At 39.2% G+C, this 25,595-nt stretch overlaps 1 protein-coding gene across 1 annotated transcript in view; it reads right to left on the reverse strand.

Moving 5' to 3' along the window:
- Positions 1-281: 281 nt before the first annotated feature.
- The window catches only part of Cerk (Ceramide kinase), a gene marked incomplete at its 5' end in the record, with an annotated part of 47,343 nt that continues 22,029 nt past the window's right edge, over positions 282-25,595 (reverse strand). The window contains 5 exon segments of the mRNA XM_070084732.1: positions 282-427; positions 5,387-5,569; positions 10,768-11,084; positions 15,297-15,374; positions 17,328-17,535. Of these exon segments, the coding sequence (XP_069940833.1) occupies positions 299-427; positions 5,387-5,569; positions 10,768-11,084; positions 15,297-15,374; positions 17,328-17,535 (915 nt within the window).

Here is a 25,595-nt window from a genome sequence, read left to right on the forward strand (position 1 = left end):
ACCATAGTCTTCGTGAATCTAACTTGTTGGCATTATATACAATTGATGTTATGATACTGGGATGGATTAGGGGTAGTTATGTAGTTGGAAGGAATGGCTAGGAGACCTGAAGCAGTATTATTATTACTACGTACTTTTATTTCAGGGAGTTAAGGGAATATTTTAGGGGATGAAGCACTCTTGGCGCCTCCCCTGTCGGTTCCCATTGGTAATGTGAAGGTTTGAAAATATCATTAGTGAAGCAGCATCCTCGGGTTCTAACTTTACTGCCTTTAAATCAAGTACATAAGTGAGTTACTTACTTGAGCTTGAGAGCGGGTTCGGTCAGCTGCTCACCATCGCAGTTCCATTGAGACTTGGCACCCGTTGGTTTGGGAGTAAAGTGAACCTCTTGAACACGGTGAATGTTCACATGATCTAAGCTCACCTGATGATCAACAAACACAGTTACCAAAATAATTTACTAAAAAACACTAAAGCTCATCTTATACGACAAACTAGCAAATTTATGGTAGGTGTATAAGATAACATTCGCAGACTACACAACACATACTACTATAGTGAAGGTAACCTCCTCTGACTACACTACATACACTGATATACCTCTGAAGAGTTTTGCGAGTTTTCCTCCTGGAGCCCAGCCCTCGCCCAGAATACAGTGGAACCTCGAGTTACGAATTTAATCCGTTCCATGGACTTCTTTGTATCCTGATTTGTTCGTATGCTGGGTCAATTTTCCTCATTTAAATTAAGTGAAATGCAATTAATTCGTTCCAGATGAATTTCTGCTCTCGGGAGGCATGACAAAATAACCCTAATATCAACTCTATGTCTTATTTATCTGTTATAATTCATCTAATATGACATAATAAACAATATAAATAACATTGAATCCTGACACACACTCTAGAATGAATAAAATATGTCATTACATGGACGGTGGAGGCAGGAGGATTGTGGTCGGGAGTGGTCGCGCATTCTCGTTATGAAAACATCAGAGGTGTTATAAGAGAAAACAAGAGTTTGTGAGGCTAACTGAATTAGATCTAGTGTACATACGGCATTTACATACCTTGGAGAAGAAATGCAGAGTGGCATATCCTGTCAGGAGTTCATACATTTCTTAGGAACTCACCCTCAAGGAAGGCTTCTTGATGATGGATGGTGAGGGGCTCTTGATTTAGGGAATTGGATCTGTGCTCCAGTTCCTCAAATTAAGCTTGAATACCTTCCATCTCCCAGGTGCTGTATAATCCTATGGGTTTAGTGCTTCCCCTTGATTATAATAATAATCTTAAGAACTGTTATGTACAATTTTTGTGTTCATCTCACTACACTACGTATCTCCTGTGAGCTGTTTTTCCGTCAGCCATGTCAACAGCAGCTTTTCCATCTTTTCATTGACAGAGGTTCACTGCTTAGAATTACTGTAATGCCCTTTGTTGATGCTATAGCCTTTATAGACTTCTGCTTTAGTATTGTACATACAGTAGAGGGGTTATGCTTGTACTCAACTCACTAAGTCCTCAACCCTCGTACCTAGTCTGTGCTTATTCCCCTCAAGGAAGGTTCCTTGATGCTGGTGAGGGGCTCTTGATCTAGGGAACTGGATTTGTGTTCCAGTTCCCTGAATTAACCCTGAATACCTTCCATCCCCCCACAGGCGGTGTATAATCCTACGGGTTTAGCACTTCCCCCTTGATTATAATAATAATAATGTGCTTATTAACCCTTTCAGGGTCCAAGGCCCAAATCTGGAGTCACGCACCAGTGTCCAAGAATTTAAAAAAAAAAAAATTGTTATTTTTTCTTATGAAATGGTAGAGAATCTTTTTGTGAAGGTAATAAAACAAAAAGTATGAAATTTGATGGAAAATTGACGAAATTATGCTCTTGCGAATTTTGATGCGTCAGTGATGTTTATGAATCGGCGATTTTGCCGAATTTGACTCCCATTTTAGGCCAATTACATTATTCCAGTCGACCAAATTCTTAGCTATTTCACTAGTATTACTTCTGTTCTATTGATTGAGCACAAGAAATTGCCAAGTCAACTGTTTCAACTACAAAATAAAGTGATCAGAATTTGGTAATTTGGCCAATTTAACACAAAGTTCAAAATATTCCAGTTTCAAAATATTGTCCAGAATAAACAATGTAGATATTCCTGGCACTAAACTAACACTTCCCCTGTTCATTAGTTACGTTTTGAGGCTTTACAAATGAATTCAATTTTTATTTTTTATTCACACAAAAAAATAGAAGATTTACTGTTATGCAATATTGTAATAATTGTATAAATATCATCACCATATATGTGAATGTATATTAGACCCACCAGCTGGTGTGTATTAGATGTGTGAGTTTGTTTGTTTACTCTTGAATATCGGCAAAAATTTAACATTTCCGCTACTTTGAGCTCAGTTTCAAGCCATTTCCAGTGCTAAAACCAATCAAAATCATCTCTATTTCTGTAATATGTCTTCCATTCTATCAAATGAGACCAAGAAATCGCAAATACAACTATAAAATACATACGAGAAAACACTGCAAAGTCGCTGTTTTAATTGAAAATCATGGTCTCAGTTTTTTTCTCTCATACACAGTGTGCTGCAGGATTTGTTTTATGTGGTGCACACATACCACATAGATGTATTCTCTCATATCTAGGCCCAAATTTACCACTCACAGTTTTTCAGAGTGAGCTGAGCTCATGGCTTAGATCTACGGTTTGGGCCCTGAACATAAAGCCGTAGACCTATGGGACAGACCCTGAAAGGGTTAATCATTTCTTGCTTTATTTCCATGCACTGTCCATTGCACTTGCTTTCTTGGGACCCATGGTCAGAAGAAAGAAATCTGGCGAATTAACTGCACAAAACGTAAGGAAATCACGAGAATTCCTTGCACCGCGAGGATAACTCCGTAAGCACATGTGCACTGGTGACCATTCTTTTGATTGACACTTATCTGGTGGTGGCGTTGTCAAACTAAATCATACGCAGTACGTACATACATGTACTATTATTATAATTATTATTGTACTATTATGTACGTATTATTATATTATAGTATATTATTATTATATTATATGTAATTATTATGTATTATCATTATTATTAGTATATAAGTATTATTATATTATAATAATAATATTATAATAATAATTTAGGGACCTGGAGCACAGATTAAGTTCCCTAGATCAAGAGCCCCTCACCATATATGTAAATACTACTACTACTACTACTAATAATAATAATAATAATCATTATTATTATAATAATAATAATACAATATAATAGTAATAATAATAATAATAACAGTAAGGAGAAACTTCAAAAGGCTGCCAGTAGTTGGTGCCACCATCAGGAAAATATTGGTAACTACTACTAGTACACTTTTCTCCTGTCTAGACTTAAGTAGTCTTAAGTAGGCATTTCTGCCCGAAATGCCTCGGCATGATAGTGGCTTTGCTCCAATCATATTATGATACGTAAACACACACTGTAACCTTTGCAAAAAAATATATATATTTTATTTATTTATTTATTTAAGGAACCTCCCTTGAGGGGAAAGTTTGCATCCTGAAATTTCTTTCGTATCCTGAAGCAAAAAATTGACCTAACGACAGTTCGTATCCTGAAAAATCTGCATGGTGGGGCATTCGTAACCTGAGGTTCCACTGTACTGTACTTGCACACACACATCCATCACAGCCTGGTTGATTTGGCACTTGGTGCACACGGTATACAGCTGTGCAACCACCATGGTGCCATCCATAAACAATAGGTGGCCATGGTTGTTTTAGTGGTGGTGATGGTGGTGGAGCAGACAGATTTTCTCCATAACACAGTTTAACTTACAATGGAATACTTGGTTCATTGAGAGGGGTATGAAGTAGCATACAGCTCAGTATTCATATGTAAGGACAGATATGATTACTGATTTACCGTCATCACCAAGGGTGATAGTGCCTAGTTCCATCAATAATAGCTTAGCAGCATCTACCGTATTTTCTGACTTATAATGTATATTCTTGGAAAAATAAAAAAAAAAAGTGCAATATTTGCTTCAAAATAACAGTAGGCCAAGACTGGCTGCTTATGTGAATAGTGTAGCTGAAAGAGGTGGAACCTTGCACTGCCTTTCTTCTGCTCCACCACAAACAACCACCAAATGAAACATGGCTAACTCTTGTTTATATACACCTATTTTACAATAATTTACAACTGCTGAAGATAGATTACTTAATATGTACCAGTAATATGTAAATTATAGTTTACAATAATCACTCTGAAGTAATCTGGGAAACAGTTTTACACTGGGCTGTCTTTGGAGTTTAGTCTACTAGTACAGTAGCACTGAAACTACCACTTGGCAACAACCCAAAACCTACCATTCTTCCTGACTTTCAGCATATAAGGTGAAGGGTGATTTTAAGACTGCTGGAAAAAAAGTGTACCTCATATGTCAGAAAATACTGTACTTACCACTCACCTTCAGCTCATTAGGCCTTGCAAATACATGTATTGCATTTTTGTATATTTTTCCTAGAGCATGCCTGCCAAAATATTTTGCATAACTCTGGGCTTTTTCAAATAAAAAATGAATGCTATAAACCTTATTTCTAAGTCTAACATACCTTCTTGGCAAGTAAAATTATTACTATTGTTATTTTTTTATTAACACACTGGCCGTTTCCCACCGAGGCAGGGTGACCCCAAAAAAAGAAGAAACACTCATCATCACTCACTCCATCACTGTTTTGTCAGAGGCATGCTGACACTACAGTTAAAATACTCCAACATCTCTCCATTATTATTACTGTAATTACCCAACAACCTTTCATATCCAAACAGTAAGTAAAAAGACTCAGAATCCTCAGCTAGTGATAAGCTCCCTCACTGTTGTTAACACTGTTCAATACCTATATGAAAAGATATGTGAATCAAAACAAGAAGAGCTTGATTACATAGATAAACCAATGTGCTTCACATTCTTACAAAGAACAAGCAACAGTGAAAAAAGGTTGACCCTTTGATGTTGAGGCAATTATTTTCCTCAACTGTTGGATGTCCCAGAACATAACCACCATGAATCAGAAGAGAAGCCTCACTTATCATTTCAATAAAACTACGATTTCATCAAACTCAATTCCTCCTCACTATGAATAGCTTATTGAATTCCCTTAAACTCAGGGACACAATACCGAGCATTAATATCTCTACAGATTCATCATCTCCTACACTGCCTGCTTATCTCACAACCCTTGGATAACTACAAATTTGTAACCATCTATCACTGACCACAGATAGAACTTTTACTATTCTCAGTTATTACAATTATTCTTTGGCTTATTAAATCTTAAATATTCATAAATACTCACAGCATTTCCAGTATAGGCAGTTCGGAAGAGATAGCTGAGGATGCGACATCTTGAGCCTCCAGACACTAAAATAAGGTCAGTACAGCCGTCCCCAAGATGGGCTGAGGGTGACACTCCATAAGGAGAGAGGCGGCAAGCACAGGACATCACTGCCGAGGTCACTACACTCCAGCGGCCAGTGAACTGTTGAAAAATTATACCATAGTAACAAAAATACTGTTATTTGTTTAGTCTTGTCATGTGACTTACTGTATTACAATGTACAGTATTACAGTTCTCAAAACAGGACATGATTCTTGTGAAAATTGGGGATAGTATGTATGCCAACTGCAAATCTTGTATTGTAGAGCTTATATATCCAAAATATGTTACTTGTAAGGAACTGGTGAAACAGCAATAAAAAAGAGTTGGAATTTAATGAAGAAAACAATTCACACAGCTCAACAAATCATTACATATATAGAAACTCCTCAGTCTCGCAATAAATACTGGCATGGCTAACCTCTGGCTCACTTTAATTCTATCAGTGTGTGTCACTAGCTGACTCCTACTACTATCTGACTGACTCATGCTAATATTATATACCATTGATATACAACTTGTCAAATACAACATCATGGAATCTTGGTACTGAGGACATCTCTACAACCTACTTGATAACCTCTAGCCCAACTCTTGGGCATGACCTACTTCCACTGGTGAGTCCTGCCTACCTGTGACAATGCTTTCATCTGCTGCACCTCATCTGACTCCTGTATATAAGTCCCTATCTTCCTGCCTGTACTCCAGATTCAACAAGACTATGGTGCTCAATATTTGCTTGTAGGTTTAGGGGCTGATTACCTCACCTTCCAGTCTTCCATACATAATTCTGCAAGGTTGAGAGACTGATTACCTATTGCATTAGAAGTTACTGGATGGCAAAACGTCTACAAACTAAAGATACCCAGATGTTGCACTTATGCCCAATTCATTATCATACTGATACTGTATACAACTGACATACAGAGTCATGACCTGAGATCATCTAGAAGTAAGAATTGTCATTATAATATTACCGTAAAGGACTGTTACCAGTCATACTCTGGTCAGCATTATCCTAAAATACTATTTACTAACTACCTACTGATATCTATGCAATTCAAAATAAAAAAAATATTTTCAAAACACTATGGATATAATGTATGAAAAGCCTATGGTATGCACAGGATTTTAGGTAATCTAGACTGGTAGTAAAACAACTTGATGCAAATATTATAAAGATGTGTGGTTCTCTATACTTACTAGTCTAGCAGAGAGTATTATGACCAAGTTAAAATAATAGTTAACCCTCTTAACTGTCCAAACGTAGATCTACGTTTTTTTTTTTTTTTAAATTGTTAGGGAGAAAAATCAAGGTCGGAGCACTACACGCACAAACATAGATCTATGTTTGGACAGCTTAAGGGTTAAAAGCAAATTACAAGATAATTCATTAAAATTAAAATTGGAATTGACAAGTTGAATGGTAGCTTTTAAAATTACAATAAAATATTAATTTCAGAGAGAAATTCATGTTAATATGACTGGACTAATCATGCACACACAAATATTCCATTTTCTAAATTATTTTGTCAATTCTTAATTCATCTGGTAAGTTATTTTACTTTTTTATTCTTTTATATGGACTGATAAGCGAAGAAAACTTTACATTTCTTCTTTTTTTGGGTGACCCTGAGTTGGTGGGAGATGGCTGTTGTGTTAAAACATGGATTGATAAGACAAGTTTAAAGATAGGTCTAATACTATAATAAAAATATATCAGACACTGTATATAAATTTGCTTAACCCTTAAACGGTCCAAACAAATCGGCATTCAAATTCGTAGTGCTACAAAAGTAGATCTACTTTTTTTTACATATTTTCAAATGTAACAAAAAAAAAGTAGATAAAAGTTTTTTTTACATGTTTTCAAATGTAAAACAAACAAAAAGAAAAAAACATTTTTTTACATACTTTCAGATGTTGAAAAAACGTATATATACGTTTGGACCATTTAAGGGTTAATATTAAAATATAAATTTTAATTTAAACTGAGTATTTTGTGAGATATGAAAATAAAATTCAGCACTAAAATGTAAAAATAATTTCAAAGGGAATTATAAAGCAGATATGGAGATCATGTAATAATGCTTAGACATAAATTATTATATTTTCTACTTATAACTTGAAGATAAAAGTACAACAGCATCTTAAGGAAAATCATCCAAGGAGTATGATTCAAGGGACTTTCAATCTCTCCCTGGTATTCAGATGCTTGATTGAATATATATCAGTGATGGTTGGTCTCTGTCATCCCAAAACCCTCACCCATCAGCACATTCTATGCATGATGGACTGAACATGTCAACTCCAGGCTGAGGGACTGATTACCTGTAACTCTTTCTCAACTTCCACTATTCTTCTCTGTACTGTGCTGAAGAAGCCACTGGTTGATGGAATGTTTCCATAATAAAGATACCCAAATGTCGCACAAGACCCCCATTCTTCAACCGAGAAGAAAAAAACAGGTTTGCAGAATAATCTCTTACTGGGAAAATGTAAAGCTCTGTATCATTGTCCCAGTAAAAGCTTGATCTATAAGTCTCTCTTCTTCAGTACTGTCAATATTTCACAGTGAGGGGCCAGGTGCACTGGAAATTTATTTAACAGAGTCAACTTTTTAGGGGTTTTTCTTGCTATATCTGAGGTTTTAAAAACAGTTCCTTCTCAGCCAGGCTACAGTGCTTATATTGGACAGGGTTCTGCAAGCACCAACAGTTTGAGTCGTAAGGCCAGAGATCAAGAAATCTGGTCTGGTCCAGGTCACAGGGGGCAGAGATAAAGAGGTAAGAAGTTACTAGTTAATATACTTGAATATATGTAAATGCCTGCATGATACTTTTTATTGGGCTGCTGGGTTCTTTGGTCTAAGCAGATTTGAACTTCAAATAGTTCATGGTGCAAGTTTGGTATGTTCAATACCTTTCAATATTCTCCCTTCTTACAAAAGGGAGATTACCAACAGTACCCTCATTGTCTTCAAGAAAAAACTTGACAAGTTTCTCAAGTTAGTTCCTCATTAACAGAACTGTGGTGCATACATTGGACTCTGCACATTGCATCTAAAAATACCTGATTTGAGCTTGTCCTGTTCTCCATTACATTCTTTATTTCCTCCATTCTTCCATAGCAGAGCTACTGAAACTTTTCCTCGTTAACCATCAGTTTTGTTTGAGGTCCAATGGAGACGATTCGATTTATATCTGCCTGAAGATTTACTGTGTCTTCAGCAGATGCCACTATCATAAAAATTCTGTCATTAGCAATAGATGTTATGGCTCTATGATTTATGTACATGTCAATGTCAGTTGCAAGAATGAGAAACAGATGTGAGGCAGGTTCTATGCCCTAAGGAACAGCCTGGATGATCAGGCCATCCACTGGGAGGTCTGGTCTGGGACCAGGTTGCTAGAGTGTAGACCCTCAGAACACTCACCATGTATACTCTAGGTAGAACAACATTATGCTCCATACATAATAAGTGTTATTAAAGAAAAGAAAATCAATATTTTTTAATCAGGTCAATTCTTTTACCTCTTTACTTAATATAAATTCATAAACAGTCTTGATATGTATTTCAATTTTATGTGGCTGTTAACATTAAGCATTTCCAAATACACACTGTCAATAACAGTGTGTGTGATATATTCTTCTGTTTGAAGTTATCTTGAAGTGACATCAAGCAAGAAGATCAGTCCCTTCTCCCTTGATCTTTTTCCCTTCTCCCTCCTGCAGTCAGCTTTCTCCAGCTAACCCTAGTGATCATCCATTACGTCTAATCTCACATCTATTGTATCATCCTCCTACTCATCCATCCTGTACTTCCCCCTTACTGTCTGTCTGGTTTTCCCTCCCTAGTAATTTGTGGAAGTGTTTAAAGTAGTTTTCTTATTGAATAAATAGCCATAGCTAAGTACAGCAGAATTAATGTATCTGTGGATTTGGTTTCTGTGGTGTCAGTTATCCACAGTTTACCATGGCCTGAAAATATTAAATGGAAAATTCCAGAAAAATAGAAAATTCCAGGAAAAATATTATGGATTACAATCCTATAAATGGAACACAGTATTAAAGTCACCCACATAATTACTGGAACATTAGAACCTCTCTAGTAAATGTTTGATGAGCTGAAAAGAAAGAAAAACAATCTCCTATCATGATGTTTTTCCAATGGTTGAAAAACAAAACATGTCCACTATTGACGATCCCCAACCACCAACATCATAATGTCTTACTGTGAGTGACTTATCAATTAAACTATGTTGGGAAGTGGAACAGAATTTTTCCTCTGTAAGCCATGTGATGAAAATGCCGGAAGCAAGGGGTTGGTAACCCCTTCTCCTGTGTCCATTACTAAAGTTATGAAGAGGAACTTTTCTTTTTATTTTTGGGAAACACTGCCTCGGTGGGATATGGCCGGTTTGTTGAAAGAAGAAAAGTTATGTACGTAAATGAAAAGTTACTTGTATGTAGGGTTTGCAACTATCCATGGTTTCAGGAATCTTCTGTAGGGCTTGGAACATATCACCCATGGATACGGGGGGAATACTGTAGTTCCCCCATATCCACGGGGGATACATTTGAAGACCTACCACACATACTTGAAACCGTGGATAGTAGTGAACCCTATATGTAAGTCGTTTTTCATTTACATACCAATGATAGTTTAATTGATAAAGTATGCAGAGTAAGTGGACAATTATCACTTTTTCATGGATTTGAAACACTTCAAAGCTTCTCTTAGGTAACAAAAAAAAGGCACAATACCGTGACTGGAGAGTTACACAAATAATCCGCACATAGAAGAGAGGAGCTTACGACGATTTTTCGGTCTGACTTGGACTTTGTAAATGGTTCAAGTCAGACCGAAACGTCGTCGTAAGCTCCTCTCTTCTATGTGCAGGTTATTTGTGTATGCTTCTCTAAGGCTTTGAAGAACTGTGAGCATCACTACTTTAGCACGTTGGGGCCATTATTAAGTAAAATTAAGGGTAATTTTTGGGCCGTGGTAAACTGTGGATGACTGAAACCGCGGAAACTGGACCCACTGATATGGGGGTCCTTCTGTATAGATTTTACACTGAGAATTTATGCAGTTACATCCTTTAGAAGCACAAAGAGAAATATGAAATGAGGGTGAAAAAAACTGATTTGCAACTCTTTAAGAAAAATGTTCATTATTGTCAAGATTGAAAAAAAAAAAATTATACATACCATTCATAGGATTTAGGTTATCATCTTACCTTTGACCCTTGTTGGTTTAGCGCTTTCTCTGATTATAATAATAATAATCATCTTACCTTTAACCACTGTCCAGCAGCTGGTGCAGCCATGGCAGCTTTATCACACACACTGCACTCATGACAGCAACCATTCATGTCGTAGGGCTGTGCTAATGGGTTTGCTGGAGTCAACACCTTTAACTGTCCCTCGTAAGAGCGATTCCTCATAAACTGCAGGAAGCCAGACACCAAGTAGCGAGTGGGTCCAAGCTTCCTCCACTGCTCGGATGTCTTCAACAAGTCACCAAAATATCCATACGAAACCATAGTAGTTGCAACATTTTGGAACTGTCCATTCCTGTAGATAGCTGCTACATCAACGCACCGGCTGTCACCTGCAGGTAATGAATTTTATTGTATAACATACATAAGGAAGCACTAAACCTACAAGGGTCATATAGTGCTTTAGGAGTAGAAAACAACCAGATTTCCTGATCACTGTGTGATCCAAGAAAAGCTTCTCTTAATTCATGGAAGGGAAAAAGCATGTAGTATAGCATAAATTTCTAATGCAGGTAAATACGTATCAGCCTCAAAGATTTCAAGTAAATCTGGTAGGCATTCACAAATTATCACATGGAAACTAACATCACAATTTCTTCAATAAAAATGGCACCATAACCAGTCTGAGCTATCAGTTGAGATACATCAGCTTTGATAATTTAAAATTAAACAGAAGAGGCATTTTAAAGCTCATCAGGAGTTGCATTCTCAAGTTATAAGCATTAAAAATTTGAAGCTGATTGGATATGATATTCACAAAATTGTTGCAAAATTGAGTAGTATTTCAATTTCCTCAATTTCTGGCAAACTGGCACTTACACTGCTCAAAATCAGTCAAAACCTTTCCCTAAGTAAGATAAACAAACATTTAAGGTTTGAAGTTGATTCAAAGAAGCATTCTTCAGTTATTGCACACAATATGCCAAATATGCCAAATCAAAGTTCAGAACAACATCCAGTATTGGCCCCTACTTAAACAAGATAGGTCCTACACAAATGACAGCAAGGAAATGAGTGAGCTACTCAAGTCCCAATATGACTCAGTTTTCAGCAAGCCGCTAACCAGGCTGAGAGTCGAAGATCAAAATGAACTTTTTATGAGAGAGCCACAGAATTTGGTAAACACAAGCCTATCTGATGTTATCCTGATGCCAAATGACTTCGAACAGGCGATAAATGACATTCCCATGCACTCTGCCCCAGGGCCAGACTTATGGAACTCTGTGTTCATCAAGAACTGCAAGAAGACCCTATCACGAGCTTTTACCATCCTATGGAGAGGGAGCATGGACATGGGGGTCGTCCCACAGTTACTAAAAACAACAGACATAGCCCCACTCCACAAAGGGGGCAGTAAAGCAATAGCAAAGAACTACAGACCAATAGCACTAACACCCCATATCATAAAAATCTTTGAAAGGGTCCTAAGAAGCAAGATCGCCACCCATCTAGATACCCATCAATTACACAACCCAGGGCAACATGTGTTTAGAGCAGGTTGTTCCTGTCTGTCCCAACTACTGGATCACTATGGCAAGGTCCTAGATGCACTAGAAGACAAAAAGAATGCAGATATAATATATACAGACTTTGCAAAAGCCTTCGACAAGTGTGACCATGGCGTAATAGCGTACAAAATGCGTGATAAAAGAATAACAGGAAAAGTTGGTGATTAGATCTAATTTCCTCACAAACAGAATACAAAGAGTAGTAGTCAACAGAGTGAAGTCTGAGGTGGCTACAGTGAAAAGTTCTGTTCCACAAGGCACAGTACTCACTCCCATCTTGTTTCTCATCCTCATATTTGACATAGACAAGGATGTCAGCCACAGCACCGTGCCTTCCTTTGCAGATGACACCCGAATCTGCATGACAGTGTCTTCCATTGCAGACACGGCAAGGCTCCAGGCGGACATCAGAAAAATCTTTCAATAGGCTGCAGAAAACAATATGAAGTTCAACGATGAGAAATTTCAATTACTCCGATATGGTAAACGTGAGGAAATTAAAACGTCATCAGGGTACAAAAATTCTGGCCACAAAATACTAGAGCGAAAAACCAACGTCAAAGACCTGGGAGTGATCGTGTCGGAGGATCTCTCTTTCAAAGACCATAACATTGTATCAATCGCATCTGCTAGTAAAATGACAGGATGGATAATGAGAACCTTCAAAACTAGGTATGCCAAGTCCATGATGACACTCTTAAGGTTGCTTGTTCTATTTACACTGGAATATTGCTGCACACTAACAGCACCTTTCAAGGCAAGTGAAATTGCTGACCTACAAAATGTACAGAGAACCTTCACGGCACGCATCACAGAGAAAAAACACCTCAATTACTGGGAGCACTTGAATTTCCTGAACCTGTACTCCCTGGAATGCAGGTGGGAGAGATACATGATTATATACACCTGGAAAATCCTAGAGGGACTAGTACTGAACTTGCACACGAAAATCACTCACAACGAAAGCAAAAGAGTCTGCAGACGATGCAACATCCCCCAATGAAAAGCAGGGGTGTCACTAGCACGTTAAGAGACAATTCAATAAGTGTCAGGGGCCTGGGACTGTTCAACTGCCTCCCAGCATATATAAGGGGGATTACCAATAGACCCCTGGCTGACTTCAAGCAGGCACTGGACAAGCACCTTAAGTCGGTACCAGACCAGCCGGGCTGTGGCTCGTACGTTGGATTGCGTGCAGCCAGCAGTAACAGCCTGGTTGATCAGGCTCTGATCCACCAGGAGGCCTGGTCACAGACCGGGCCACGGGGGCGTTAACTCCCGGAACTCTCTCCAGGTAAACCAATATGTTTAATAAAATTGGAACATTAAAACTTAAACCCCCCAAAGTCAATGCACAGCTTTCTTTGTGAAAAACATGCCAGCGCTAAAAGTCTGAAGCTGACCAGATGGAGCATTCTCCAGTTATTGCATAGAATCCAACAATTCCAGATTGATTATACCTCTACTGAGTTTTGAGAATTTTTCCACACCTGGAGTTCAGTTTCACTGGATTTATTGTACATTTTCTCCCATATCTCTCCATCCAGTATGTTGTTATGGGAGCACACAGTTTTGGAACTAAGCCAGGTGTGGGTTAAATTTTTATGTTGGAAAGGTGCATTAGAATCAGCTGTAATCTAATGAGGCTGCATTCAAGAAATTTTGATTAGATATATACTATATACTGCAAAATGTCGGTTATTTTGTAAAAAGTTAATTGTGTAATAACTTATGAAAAATAATTCATTCAGAAAGCTGCATTTAATGCCCTAGAAGGCTGCATGTGACATTAAGGCTGTAGGTTTCCCATCCCTGAACTAGGCCCTCAAGTACTTTCCATGTATATATTATCATGTATCCCTCTCTTCTCTTCAGAGTTCATATTTAAAACTGAAATGTTCCAGAAATTTAGTGGCTCTGCTTGGGCTGTTAACGACCTCTGTATTTGTCTCAGTTCTTATATCTCTCCTGCTCTGAACAAGGTCATCAACACTGAATAATACCCTAAACAGAAAGGGCAGGATTCAGGGTCAAAGTAGGCCAGTCCTAAAACTATCAGGCCAGTGTTCTAACCATTGTATTATCCTGACTTAATTATATTAGCCCAACTAGCTATATTTCTATACATCAAAAAGACTAGAAATACATAGATGAATACATCTTACTTGGCCAGTATGTTCCAGTGGTTAGAGTGCCTGCCCACTACATTCTGGACCAGACTGCCCTGTGTTTGAATCCTGCCCATTACATGTGCTTATAATCCTATTAGTATCATTTAACTAGACATTCATATTAGTAAATTGGCAAATTTGCACCAATACATTCTAACCCTAAATGTATCGTTCATTTCGTAAGATATTTAAACCTTTCAAGGGTGAATTAATTCAGAAGAAAAGTTTTCAGTCAATTTTATGGAAATTAAAGTTGATCAGAAGAATGGGTTATAGCAAATACATATACAGTGGACCCCCGCTTTACGATCACCTCCCAATGCGACCAATTATGTAAGTGTATTTATGTAAGTGCGTTTGTACGTGTATGTTTGGGGTCTGAAATGGACTAATCTAATTCACAATATTCCTTATGGGAACAAATTCGATCAGTACTGGCACCTGAACATACTTCTGGAATGAAATAATATCGTAAACCGGGGGTCCACTGTATTTAAAATATTTAATAATAAAATTAACAAAAGACCACCCCTTAAGGGAGGTTCCTTGACGTTGGTGAGGGGCTCTTGATCTAGGGTATTGGATCTGTGCTCTGGTTCCCTGAATTGAGCCTGAATACCTTCCATCCCCCCACATGTGCTGCATAATCCTAAGGGTTTAGCGCTCCCCCACGATTATAATAACAACAAAAGACCATCGACCCTTCCTAGTCCCACTGATCCGTAGCATATGTCTATCAACCTAATATCTATATATTAGTATGTGATGGCAGTACCTCCCATAGATCTTGACTATCAACCTGCTACCTGCTATCAGTCTTGGTACATACAAGAGTTTGGCTGACAGCCATGAGCCACGGACTCACCCATAATGATGTGCAGTGCTGCGGTGATCACATCACTGGTGCCATGAGTGCCATGACACATGGCATCCGTGCTCCCACCTGGAAGCAAGTGTGACTGATGATAAAAACATTGCAATGGGGAATAATTACATCAATTTATTCAACACATGTCAAGCTTACACCAGCCTGACATACATGTCAAGCCTACACCAGCCTGACATACATGTCAAGCTTACATCAGCCTGACATACATGTCAAGCCTACACCAGCCTGACATACATGTCAAGCTTACACCAGCCTGACATACATGTCAAGCCTACACCAGCCTGATATACATGTCAAGCTTGGTAGGTAAGACAGGCAACAGTTAGGCAACTTTATTCCGAAACGTTTCGCCTACACAGTAGGCTTCTTCAGTCGAATACAGAAAGTAGGCAGGAACAGTAGAGATGTGAAGACGATGTAATCAGTCCATCACCATTGAAGTCGTAGAATTTGAGGTTGTCAGTCCCTCAGCCTGGAGAAGTTCAGTTCCATAGTCAGGAACTATCTCTACGACTTCAAGGGTGATGGACTGATTACATCGTCTTCACATCTCTACTGTTCCTGCCTACTTTCTGTATTCAACCGAAGAAGCCTACTGTGTAGGCGAAACATTTCGGAATAAAGTTGCCTAACTGTTGCCTATGTGTCTTACCTACCAACCTGTCGGTATTGTATACCATTTTGATGTTCACATGTCAAGCTTACACCAGCCTGACATACATGTCAAGCTTACACCAGCCTGACATACATGTCAAGCCTACACCAGCCTGACATACATGTCAAGCCTACACCAGCCTGACATACATGTCAAGCCTACACCAGCCTGACATACATGTCAAGCCTACACCAATCTGACATACCTGTCAAGCTATCGCAGCATGCCCATGCATTCTGCCCCAGGTGCAGACTCATGGGACTCCATATCCATAAAAAACTACAAGCACTACTATCTCAGGCCTTCAGTATTTTATGGAGGAACCTGGACACAGATGTCATACCACAGTCATTTAAAACCACCGATATTTCCTCACAAAGGTGGCAGTAAAGAAATTGAAAAAAAAAAAAAAAAAAAAAAAAAAAAAAAAAAAAAAAAAAAAAAAAAAAAACTATAGAACAAGTGTGCTAACTTCACACATCCTCAAAATCTGTGAACAGATTGCCAGTCACTCTAGATACTTCCGTTTCTCATTCTTATAACTGATGTAGACAAGGACACAAACCATAGCAACATAACATCCTCTGATGATGACACCAGAATCTCTTGAGTGGTATTCTTCAAAGACAGTAAATTTTCAAGCTGATATATATCAAGTCTTCCACTGGGCTTCAGACAACAATATGATGTTTAACGAGGGCAAGTTTCGGTTGTTCCATTATGGAAAAATGTAGGAAATAAAGATTGAAACAGAGTACTATATGACAAACTTAAACCGTTCAACTGAGCGAAAGTTCCCTGTGCAACACTTGGGAGTGATGATTTCAAAGGATCTCACATTTCCTTGCTACCACAAGGAAAATTATAGTCTGGATAACTGGAATTTTGAAGACAAAGATTTACTGAGCCAATGATGATACTCTTGAAGTCACTTGTTTTCTCCAGGCTGGAATACTAACACTTCTGGGAAAGTGAGATTTGCTGAACTTGAAAACATACAGAGAACTTTCACCGCTCCTGTACATTCAAACATCTGAACAACTGGGAAATATTAAATTATCTTCAAATGTATTCCTTGGAATACAAGAGAGAAAGGCACAAAATAATTTACACAAAATTTACTCAATTTAAAAAAAAAAAAGTCTGCCTCTAAGTTTCCTCTCTTTTTCTGTTATGGATGATATGAACTCGGAGACATAATCGGAAGAAATATACTGGTAATTGCATTTATCGCTTCAAGAAACTTCAACAGCTATAAAAAATGCTGGAACTAGGACACAAACAAGAATTTTTTTTATAAATATGTAGACAAGACAGGACAGCAGCACACGCTGACTTGTCATTATACCTACCTGGTATAATGCCGAGACGTAGGTGGGTGGTGGGCAGCGTAACCTGCGGGTCATGTGGATCCACACCAGCTCTTCTGATGGATACCATGAGTAGCCCCATCACCAGCTCATTGACCAGACCGTCACCACCCACAGCCACCACACCGTCGACCAGATCCATACCAGTGCCATTCTCGACCAACTCCCGACCATGTCCCCGATACTGTGTCTGAAGGAAGGATAACACCATGTTAACACACTATGTGAGGTGTAGCAACTATATTACTTTTAAAATAGCCTCAAGGGTGAAAATTAAAACTTACACATACAGGCAGCACTTCAAAGAGAAGCAAATAAAAACACAAAAGTAGCCAATATGAGATGTGTCCACAGGTAGAAACACTGAGCAACACGAGTCAACACAAACACCAACACTGGTAGAAACACATCTGCACAGGCAGAAACACAAACATCAACACACAGACATCAACACAAGTAGAAACAAATACTGCAAAGGTAGAAACACAAACACCTACACAGGTAGTAACAGAATATTTTGAGTGAATGAAATTGCTGTTGTAATATATATATATATATATATATATATATATATATATATATATATATATATATATATATATATATATATATATATATATATATATAATATATATATATATATATATATATAATGTATACATATATATATATATATATATATATATATATACATATATATATATATATATATATATATACATATATATATATATATATATATATATATATATATATATATATATTTTTTTTTTTTTTTTTATTATCACACCGGCCGATTCCCACCAAGGCAGGGTGGCCCGAAAAAGAAAAACTTTCACCATCATTCACTCCATCACTGTCTTGCCAGAAGGGTGCTTTACACTACAGTTTTTAAACTGCAACATTAACACCCCTCCTTCAGAGTGCAGGCACTGTACTTCCCATCTCCAGGACTCAAGTCCGGCCTGCCGGTTTCCCTGAATCCCTTCATAAATGTTACTTTGCTCACACTCCAACAGCACGTCAAGTATTAAAAACCATTTGTCTCCATTCACTCCTATCAAACACGCTCAAGCATGCCTGCTGGAAGTCCAAGCCCCTCGCACACAAAACCTCCTTTACCCCCTCCCTCCAACCCTTCCTAGGCCGACCCCTACCCCGCCTTCCTTCCACTACAGACTGATACACTCTTGAAGTCATTCTGTTTCGCTCCATTCTCTCTACATGTCCGAACCACCTCAACAACCCTTCCTCAGCCCTCTGGACAACAGTTTTGGTAATCCCGCACCTCCTCCTAACTTCCAAACTACGAATTCTCTGCATTATATTCACACCACACATTGCCCTCAGACATGACATCTCCACTGCCTCCAGCCTTCTCCTCGCTGCAACATTCATCACCCACGCTTCACACCCATATAAGAGCGTTGGTAAAACTATACTCTCATACATTCCCCTCTTTGCCTCCAAGGACAAAGTTCTTTGTCTCCACAGACTCCTAAGTGCACCACTCACTCTTTTTCCCTCATCAATTCTATGATTCACCTCATCTTTCATAGACCCATCCGCTGACACGTCCACTCCCAAATATCTGAATACGTTCACCTCCTCCATACTCTCTCCCTCCAATCTGATATTCAATCTTTCATCACCTAATCTTTTTGTTATCCTCATAACCTTACTCTTTCCTGTATTCACCTTTAATTTTCTTCTTTTGCACACCCTACCAAATTCATCCACCAATCTCTGCAACTTCTCTTCAGAATCTCCCAAGAGCACAGTGTCATCAGCAAAGAGCAGCTGTGACAACTCCCACTTTGTGTGTGATTCTTTATCTTTTAACTCCACGCCTCTTGCCAAGACCCTCGCATTTACTTCTCTTACAACCCCATCTATAAATATATTAAACAACCACGGTGACATCACACATCCTTGTCTAAGGCCTACTTTTACTGGGAAAAAATTTCCCTCTTTCCTACATACTCTAACTTGAGCCTCACTATCCTCGTAAAAACTCTTCACTGCTTTCAGTAACCTACCTCCTACACCATACACTTGCAACATCTGCCACATTGCCCCCCTATCCACCCTGTCATACGCCTTTTCCAAATCCATAAATGCCACAAAGACCTCTTTAGCCTTATCTAAATACTGTTCACTTATATGTTTCACTGTAAACACCTGGTCCACACACCCCCTACCTTTCCTAAAGCCTCCTTGTTCATCTGCTATCCTATTCTCCGTCTTACTCTTAATTCTTTCAATTATAACTCTACCATACACTTTACCAGGTACACTCAACAGACTTATCCCCCTATAATTTTTGCACTCTCTTTTATCCCCTTTGCCTTTATACAAAGGAACTATGCATGCTCTCTGCCAATCCCTAGGTACCTTACCCTCTTCCATACATTTATTAAACAATTTCACCAACCACTCCAAAACTATATCCCCACCTGCTTTTAACATTTCTATCTTTATCCCATCAATCCCGGCTGCCTTACCCCCTTTCATTTTACCTACTGCCTCACGAACTTCCCCCACACTCACAACTGGCTCTTCCTCACTCCTACAAGATGTTATTCCTCCTTGCCCTATACACGAAATCACAGCTTCCCTATCTTCATCAACATTTAACAATTCCTCAAAATATTCCTTCCATCTTCCCAATACCTCTAACTCTCCATTTAATAACTCTCCTCTCCTATTTTTAACTGACAAATCCATTTGTTCTCTAGGCTTTCTTAACTTGTTAATCTCACTCCAAAACTTTTTCTTATTTTCAACAAAATTTGTTGATAACATCTCACCCACTCTCTCATTTGCTCTCTTTTTACATTGCTTCACCACTCTCTTAACCTCTCTCTTTTTCTCCATATACTCTTCCCTCCTTGCATCACTTCTACTTTGTAAAAACTTCTCATATGCTAACTTTTTCTCCCTTACTACTCTCTTTACATCATCATTCCACCAATCGCTCCTCTTCCCTCCTGCACCCACTTTCCTGTAACCACAAACTTCTGCTGAACACTCTAACACTACATTTTTAAACCTACCCCATACCTCTTCGACCCCATTGCCTATGCTCTCATTAGCCCATCTATCCTCCAATAGCTGTTTATATCTTACCCTAACTGCCTCCTCTTTTAGTTTATAAACCTTCACCTCTCTCTTCCCTGATGCTTCTATTCTCCTTGTATCCCATCTACCTTTTACTCTCAGTGTAGCTACAACTAGAAAGTGATCTGATATATCTGTGGCCCCTCTATAAACATGTACATGTGTAGTGTAAGACAGTGTGAACAATATATAGTGTGCAAGTCCATGTGTATTGTACTCCCCGGGATAACCCCACTCAACCTGCGCCTCCCCCACCTAATTCCCAAGGGAAGTTTTTCCCTTCCCCTCAAACTCCACCAGGCCACCACGGTCAAGTTCACTACCTCCCACGCACCATACCCACCCAGCATGTCATATTCCACTCCTATTGTCTAGTCTAGCAGATGGATGCCAACCAGGAGGAAGCAAGCAGCCAGGGAAATGGCACGGCTGGCAATACTAGGAGAGGCAAGTGTCGGTCATGCTTACAGCTTCGTTGTCTCAACTCTAATGGTTTCCTCCGCAAACACGGTAGTTGCCCTGGTTCAGGATGTCCTCCTGTGGAAAGTGATGATCCAGAGCCACCTCAGGCACCTGAACCCACTCCAACAGATTTTATCTCATCAGACAATCTCTTGGAAGCAATCAAAGCAACAGGTACGAGGACACTCACACATATTCCCAAAGCAGCCCGTCCACACGCAGCTGGGAAACTTACAGACCTCCTGAAAAAAGTAAACGATGGTTCCACTATCTTAAATGCTCCACCAACCATCAAGGCATGGCACAACCTGCTACTTTTTGGCAATGTCTGCTTAGCTGTGCCGGAAAGAAGGGGAAAGAGGCTAGCCTCAATGATAATTAAATCCTTAAGAGATTTTCCTAGAGTTGATAACCTCATTCACCTTCCCCGTCAACACAAAAAAGGGAGAGGCAGAACCCCCACTCACTCTACTGACAGTGAAAAAGTCAGAGTCCAGGTGAGCAAGAAAATTGAAGAGGGCAACACAGTGGGGGCAATCAGAATTATTACCAGTGAAGATACAGTTGCTCCCAGGGATGCTGACACGGCTGAAGCACTTAGAGGAAAGCACCCTGCCAGGGAAACCAGTGGCACCAACAGTTCCAACACCTCTGTCCCCACTATGGAACCATTGATTGTGGAAGACTCAGACATTTACAAAGCAATAATGTCGTTCCCATCTGGCTCTGCTGGGGGTTACACTGGAATAAGGCCACAGCATTTAAAGGAAATGGTTAATCCAGTTATTGGGGAAATTGCAGAGACACTGCTTTCAGAGATCACAAGGTTCGTCAACAATTCCTTGGCTGGTCTGATTCCTGATGAAATTAGACCTTTCTTTTTTGGTGCAACACTTTGTGCACTTAAAAAGAAGGATGGAGGAATTCGGCCAATTGCAGTAGGCAACACGTTACGCCGCCTCGTATCCAAAGCTGCTGTCCGAAGTATTCGTGCACAGGCAGCCTTGATGCTTCAACCAAACCAGCTTGGCTTTGGGGTCTCTCAAGGAAGTGAAGCAGCGGTTCATGCAACAAGGGCATATATCAACAACCTGCCTGAGGACAATGCAGTGGTAAAATTAGATTTCAAGAATGCGTTCAATCTCCTGAAAAGAGACGTGGTATTAGCAGCAGTACAAGAACATTTCCCTGGTCTCTTCCCTTTTGTTTCAGCTGGGTATAGCAAGGAATCAATGCTTCTCTTTGGAGAGCATGAAATCACATCATCGGAGGGTGTCCAACAAGGAGATCCTCTTGCACCATTTCTCTTCTGTATTGCAGTTAGGGAAATCACAGTCAGACTGACCAGCGAGCTAAACATCTGGTTCCTAGATGATGGCACACTAGCAGGTACAAAGGAGTCCCTCCTACATGACCTTACACAGGTAATGACACGGGGACAGGAAATGGGTCTCATCCTGAATCCATCCAAATGTGAAATCATCTCAGTCAGTCAACAAGTGATAAATGCAGTGAGATCAAAACTACCAGGAGCAGCAGTCATTGCCCCCACAAATAGTGTCTTGCTAGGAGCACCTCTGGGAAGCAATGCCATTGACACAATTCTCAGGAAGAAATTGGAAGAGTTAAGGAGAATGGAACAACGAATAGGCAATCTGGACACCCACGATGCCTTGTACCTTCTCACAAAGTGCTTGAGTCTGCCCAGGTTGACATATTTCCTAAGATGTGCACCTTCATATGATAACCCTATACTGCACGAATATGACAGTATTCTGAGGCAGATTTTTACGAAAGTACTTAACCTTACTCTAGAAGACGGGCAGTGGAACCAAGCTACACTTCCAGTCAGACTAGGAGGCATTGGTGTCCGCAAGTCATCACAGATTGCGTTACCTGCTTTTCTGTCCTCGTGTATTGCATCCAGAGAGCTTGTAGCAGCGATTCTCCCTGAACATCTTAGGGACAAGATTGGAGCCCAGGACCAAAAATTCATTGACGGAGCAATGATCTGGGATAATCTAACGGGCTCAGAAACCAGACCTGCTCCCCCCAACAACTACAAACAATCGCACTGGGATGGTCCAATAGTGGAAAATATAGCCTCAACGATGCTTCAGAGTGTGTCAGGGAAGGATAGAGCCCGCCTCCTGGCAGTGAGAGCCCCTCATGCTGGGGACTTTCTGTTGGCTGTTCCCAACTCCAGCCTTGGCACACGCCTCGACCCACAGACCATCCGCATCGGTGTTGCCCTTCGACTTGCCGCCCCTATTCTCGCCGAACACAGGTGTATTTGTGGCAGTGAAGCAGCAGACCGATTCGGGTACCATGGTCTTGTGTGCCGTAAATCCGAGGGAAAGATTGCAAGACATGAGGAGGTTAATAACATTATCAAGAGGAGCCTCACAACAGCTGGATGCCCAGCAGTAAGGGAGCCACCCCAACTATGCAGATCTGATGGCAGCCAGAAGCGTCCAGATGGTATCACCCTTCAAGCCTGGACAGATGGGAAGCAGGTGGTGTGGGACTATACATGTGCATCTACCTTGGCTGATACCTATCTCCAATACACCAGGGAGGAAGGAGGGGCAGCTGCCAGCTTTAGGGAGTCCCAAAAGTCTAGAAAATATGGAGAACTTGCCCATCATTATATGTTTGTTCCCATAGGCTCAGAGACCCTTGGCTCATGGGGAAAGAGTGCATCTAATTTCCTTAAGGAGTTGGGAAAAAGACTCATCAGGGTAACTAGGGATCCCAGGGCAGCTAGTTTTCTGTTCCAGCGGCTCAGTGCGGCTGTTCAAAGGGGTAATGCATGCTGCATTTTGGGCACACGCCCCAGCTCTGAGGAGCTGGATGAGATTTTCGCCTTATAATCGGTGATACACACGTAACAACATGTACCGTATATGCCACCTTTATATCAACAATGTATCTCTTAAATCTTCTGTGCCATATTATGTAATAAAATATTCCTATTGGTAAAAAAAAAAAAAAAAAATAGTTCAAAAGATGGGGTGGTAGGGGAAGTGGAATATTCAAATGGCTTCAGGAAGAAATCCAAATATTCTTCCTTGAAGCCTTTTTATCCACTTCTCCGAGGCTATGGGTCCCACAATTTACACCAGAGGTGGACCCCATCCTATATATATATATATATATATATATATATATATATATATATATATAATATATATATATATATATATATATATATATATATATATATATATATATATATATATATATATATATATATATATATATATATATATATATATATATAATATGTATATATATATATATATATATATATATATATATATATATATATATATATATATATATATATATATATATCTTTCTTTCTTTCAACACACCGGCCGTATCCCACCGAGGCGGGGTGGCTCAAAAGGAAAAACGAAAGTTTCTCCTTTTACATTTAGTAATATATACAGGAGAAGAGGTTACTAGCTCCTTGCTCCCGGCATTTTAGTCGCCTCTTACAACACGCATGGCTTACGGAGGAAGAATTCTGTTCCACTTCCCCATGGAGGTAAGAGGAAATAAACAAGAACAAGAACTAGAAAGAAAATAGAAGAAAACCCAAAGGGGTGTGTATATATATGCTTGTACATGTATGTGTAGTGTGACCTAAGTGTAAGTAGAAGTAGCAAGACATACCTGAAATCTTGCATGTATATGAGACAGATAAAAAAAAGACACCGGCAATCTTACCATCGTGTAAAACAATTACAGGCTTCAGTTTTACACTCACTTGGCAGGACGGTAGTACCTCCCTGGGCGGTTGCTGTCTACCAACCTACTACCTAGATATATATATATATATATATATATATATATATATATATATATATATATATATATATATATATATATATATATATATATATATATATATATATATATATATATATATATATGCAAAACAACCACTCTGAAAGAATAGAGAAATTCCAAGCGCTTTCGTGAGTAGTCACGAAAGCGCTTGGAATTTCTCTATTCTTTCAGAGTGGTTGTTTTGCATATTTTGAAATCACCTGTTTACTGTGATCTTATTGCACACATTATATTATATATATATAATATATATATATATATATATATATAATATATATTATATATATTATATATATATATATATATATATATATATACAGTGGACCCCCGCATAACGATGGCATCGCATAGCGATTTTTCCGCATAACGATTACTTTTATCGCAAAATTTTTGCCCCGCATACCGATTAAAAACCCGCATACCGATTTTCGTCCGAGACGCGTCCAATGTGCCCTCAGCCAGCCTCACATGTGCCGCTCCGTCCCATTGTTTACCAGCCAGCCTCCGCGGTAACATCCAAGCATACACTCGGAATATTTCGTATTATTACAGTATTTTCGGTGCTGTTTCTGGAAAATAAGTGACCATGGGCCCCAAGAAAGCTTCTAGTGCCAACCCTACACCTCAAAGGGTAAGAATTACTATAGAGATGAAGAAAGAGATAATTGATAAGTATGAAAGTGGAGTGCGTATAGCCGACCTAGTCAAGCTGTACAAGAAACCCCAATCAACCATCGCTACTATTGTGGGCACCAGAAAGACAATCAAGGAAGCTGTTCTTGCCAAAGGTTCAACTGTGTTTTCGAAACA

The sequence above is a fragment of the Cherax quadricarinatus genome, chromosome 13 (genome assembly GCF_038502225.1).
Source record: "Cherax quadricarinatus isolate ZL_2023a chromosome 13, ASM3850222v1, whole genome shotgun sequence".
Taxonomy (NCBI): Eukaryota; Metazoa; Arthropoda; class Malacostraca; order Decapoda; family Parastacidae; genus Cherax; species Cherax quadricarinatus.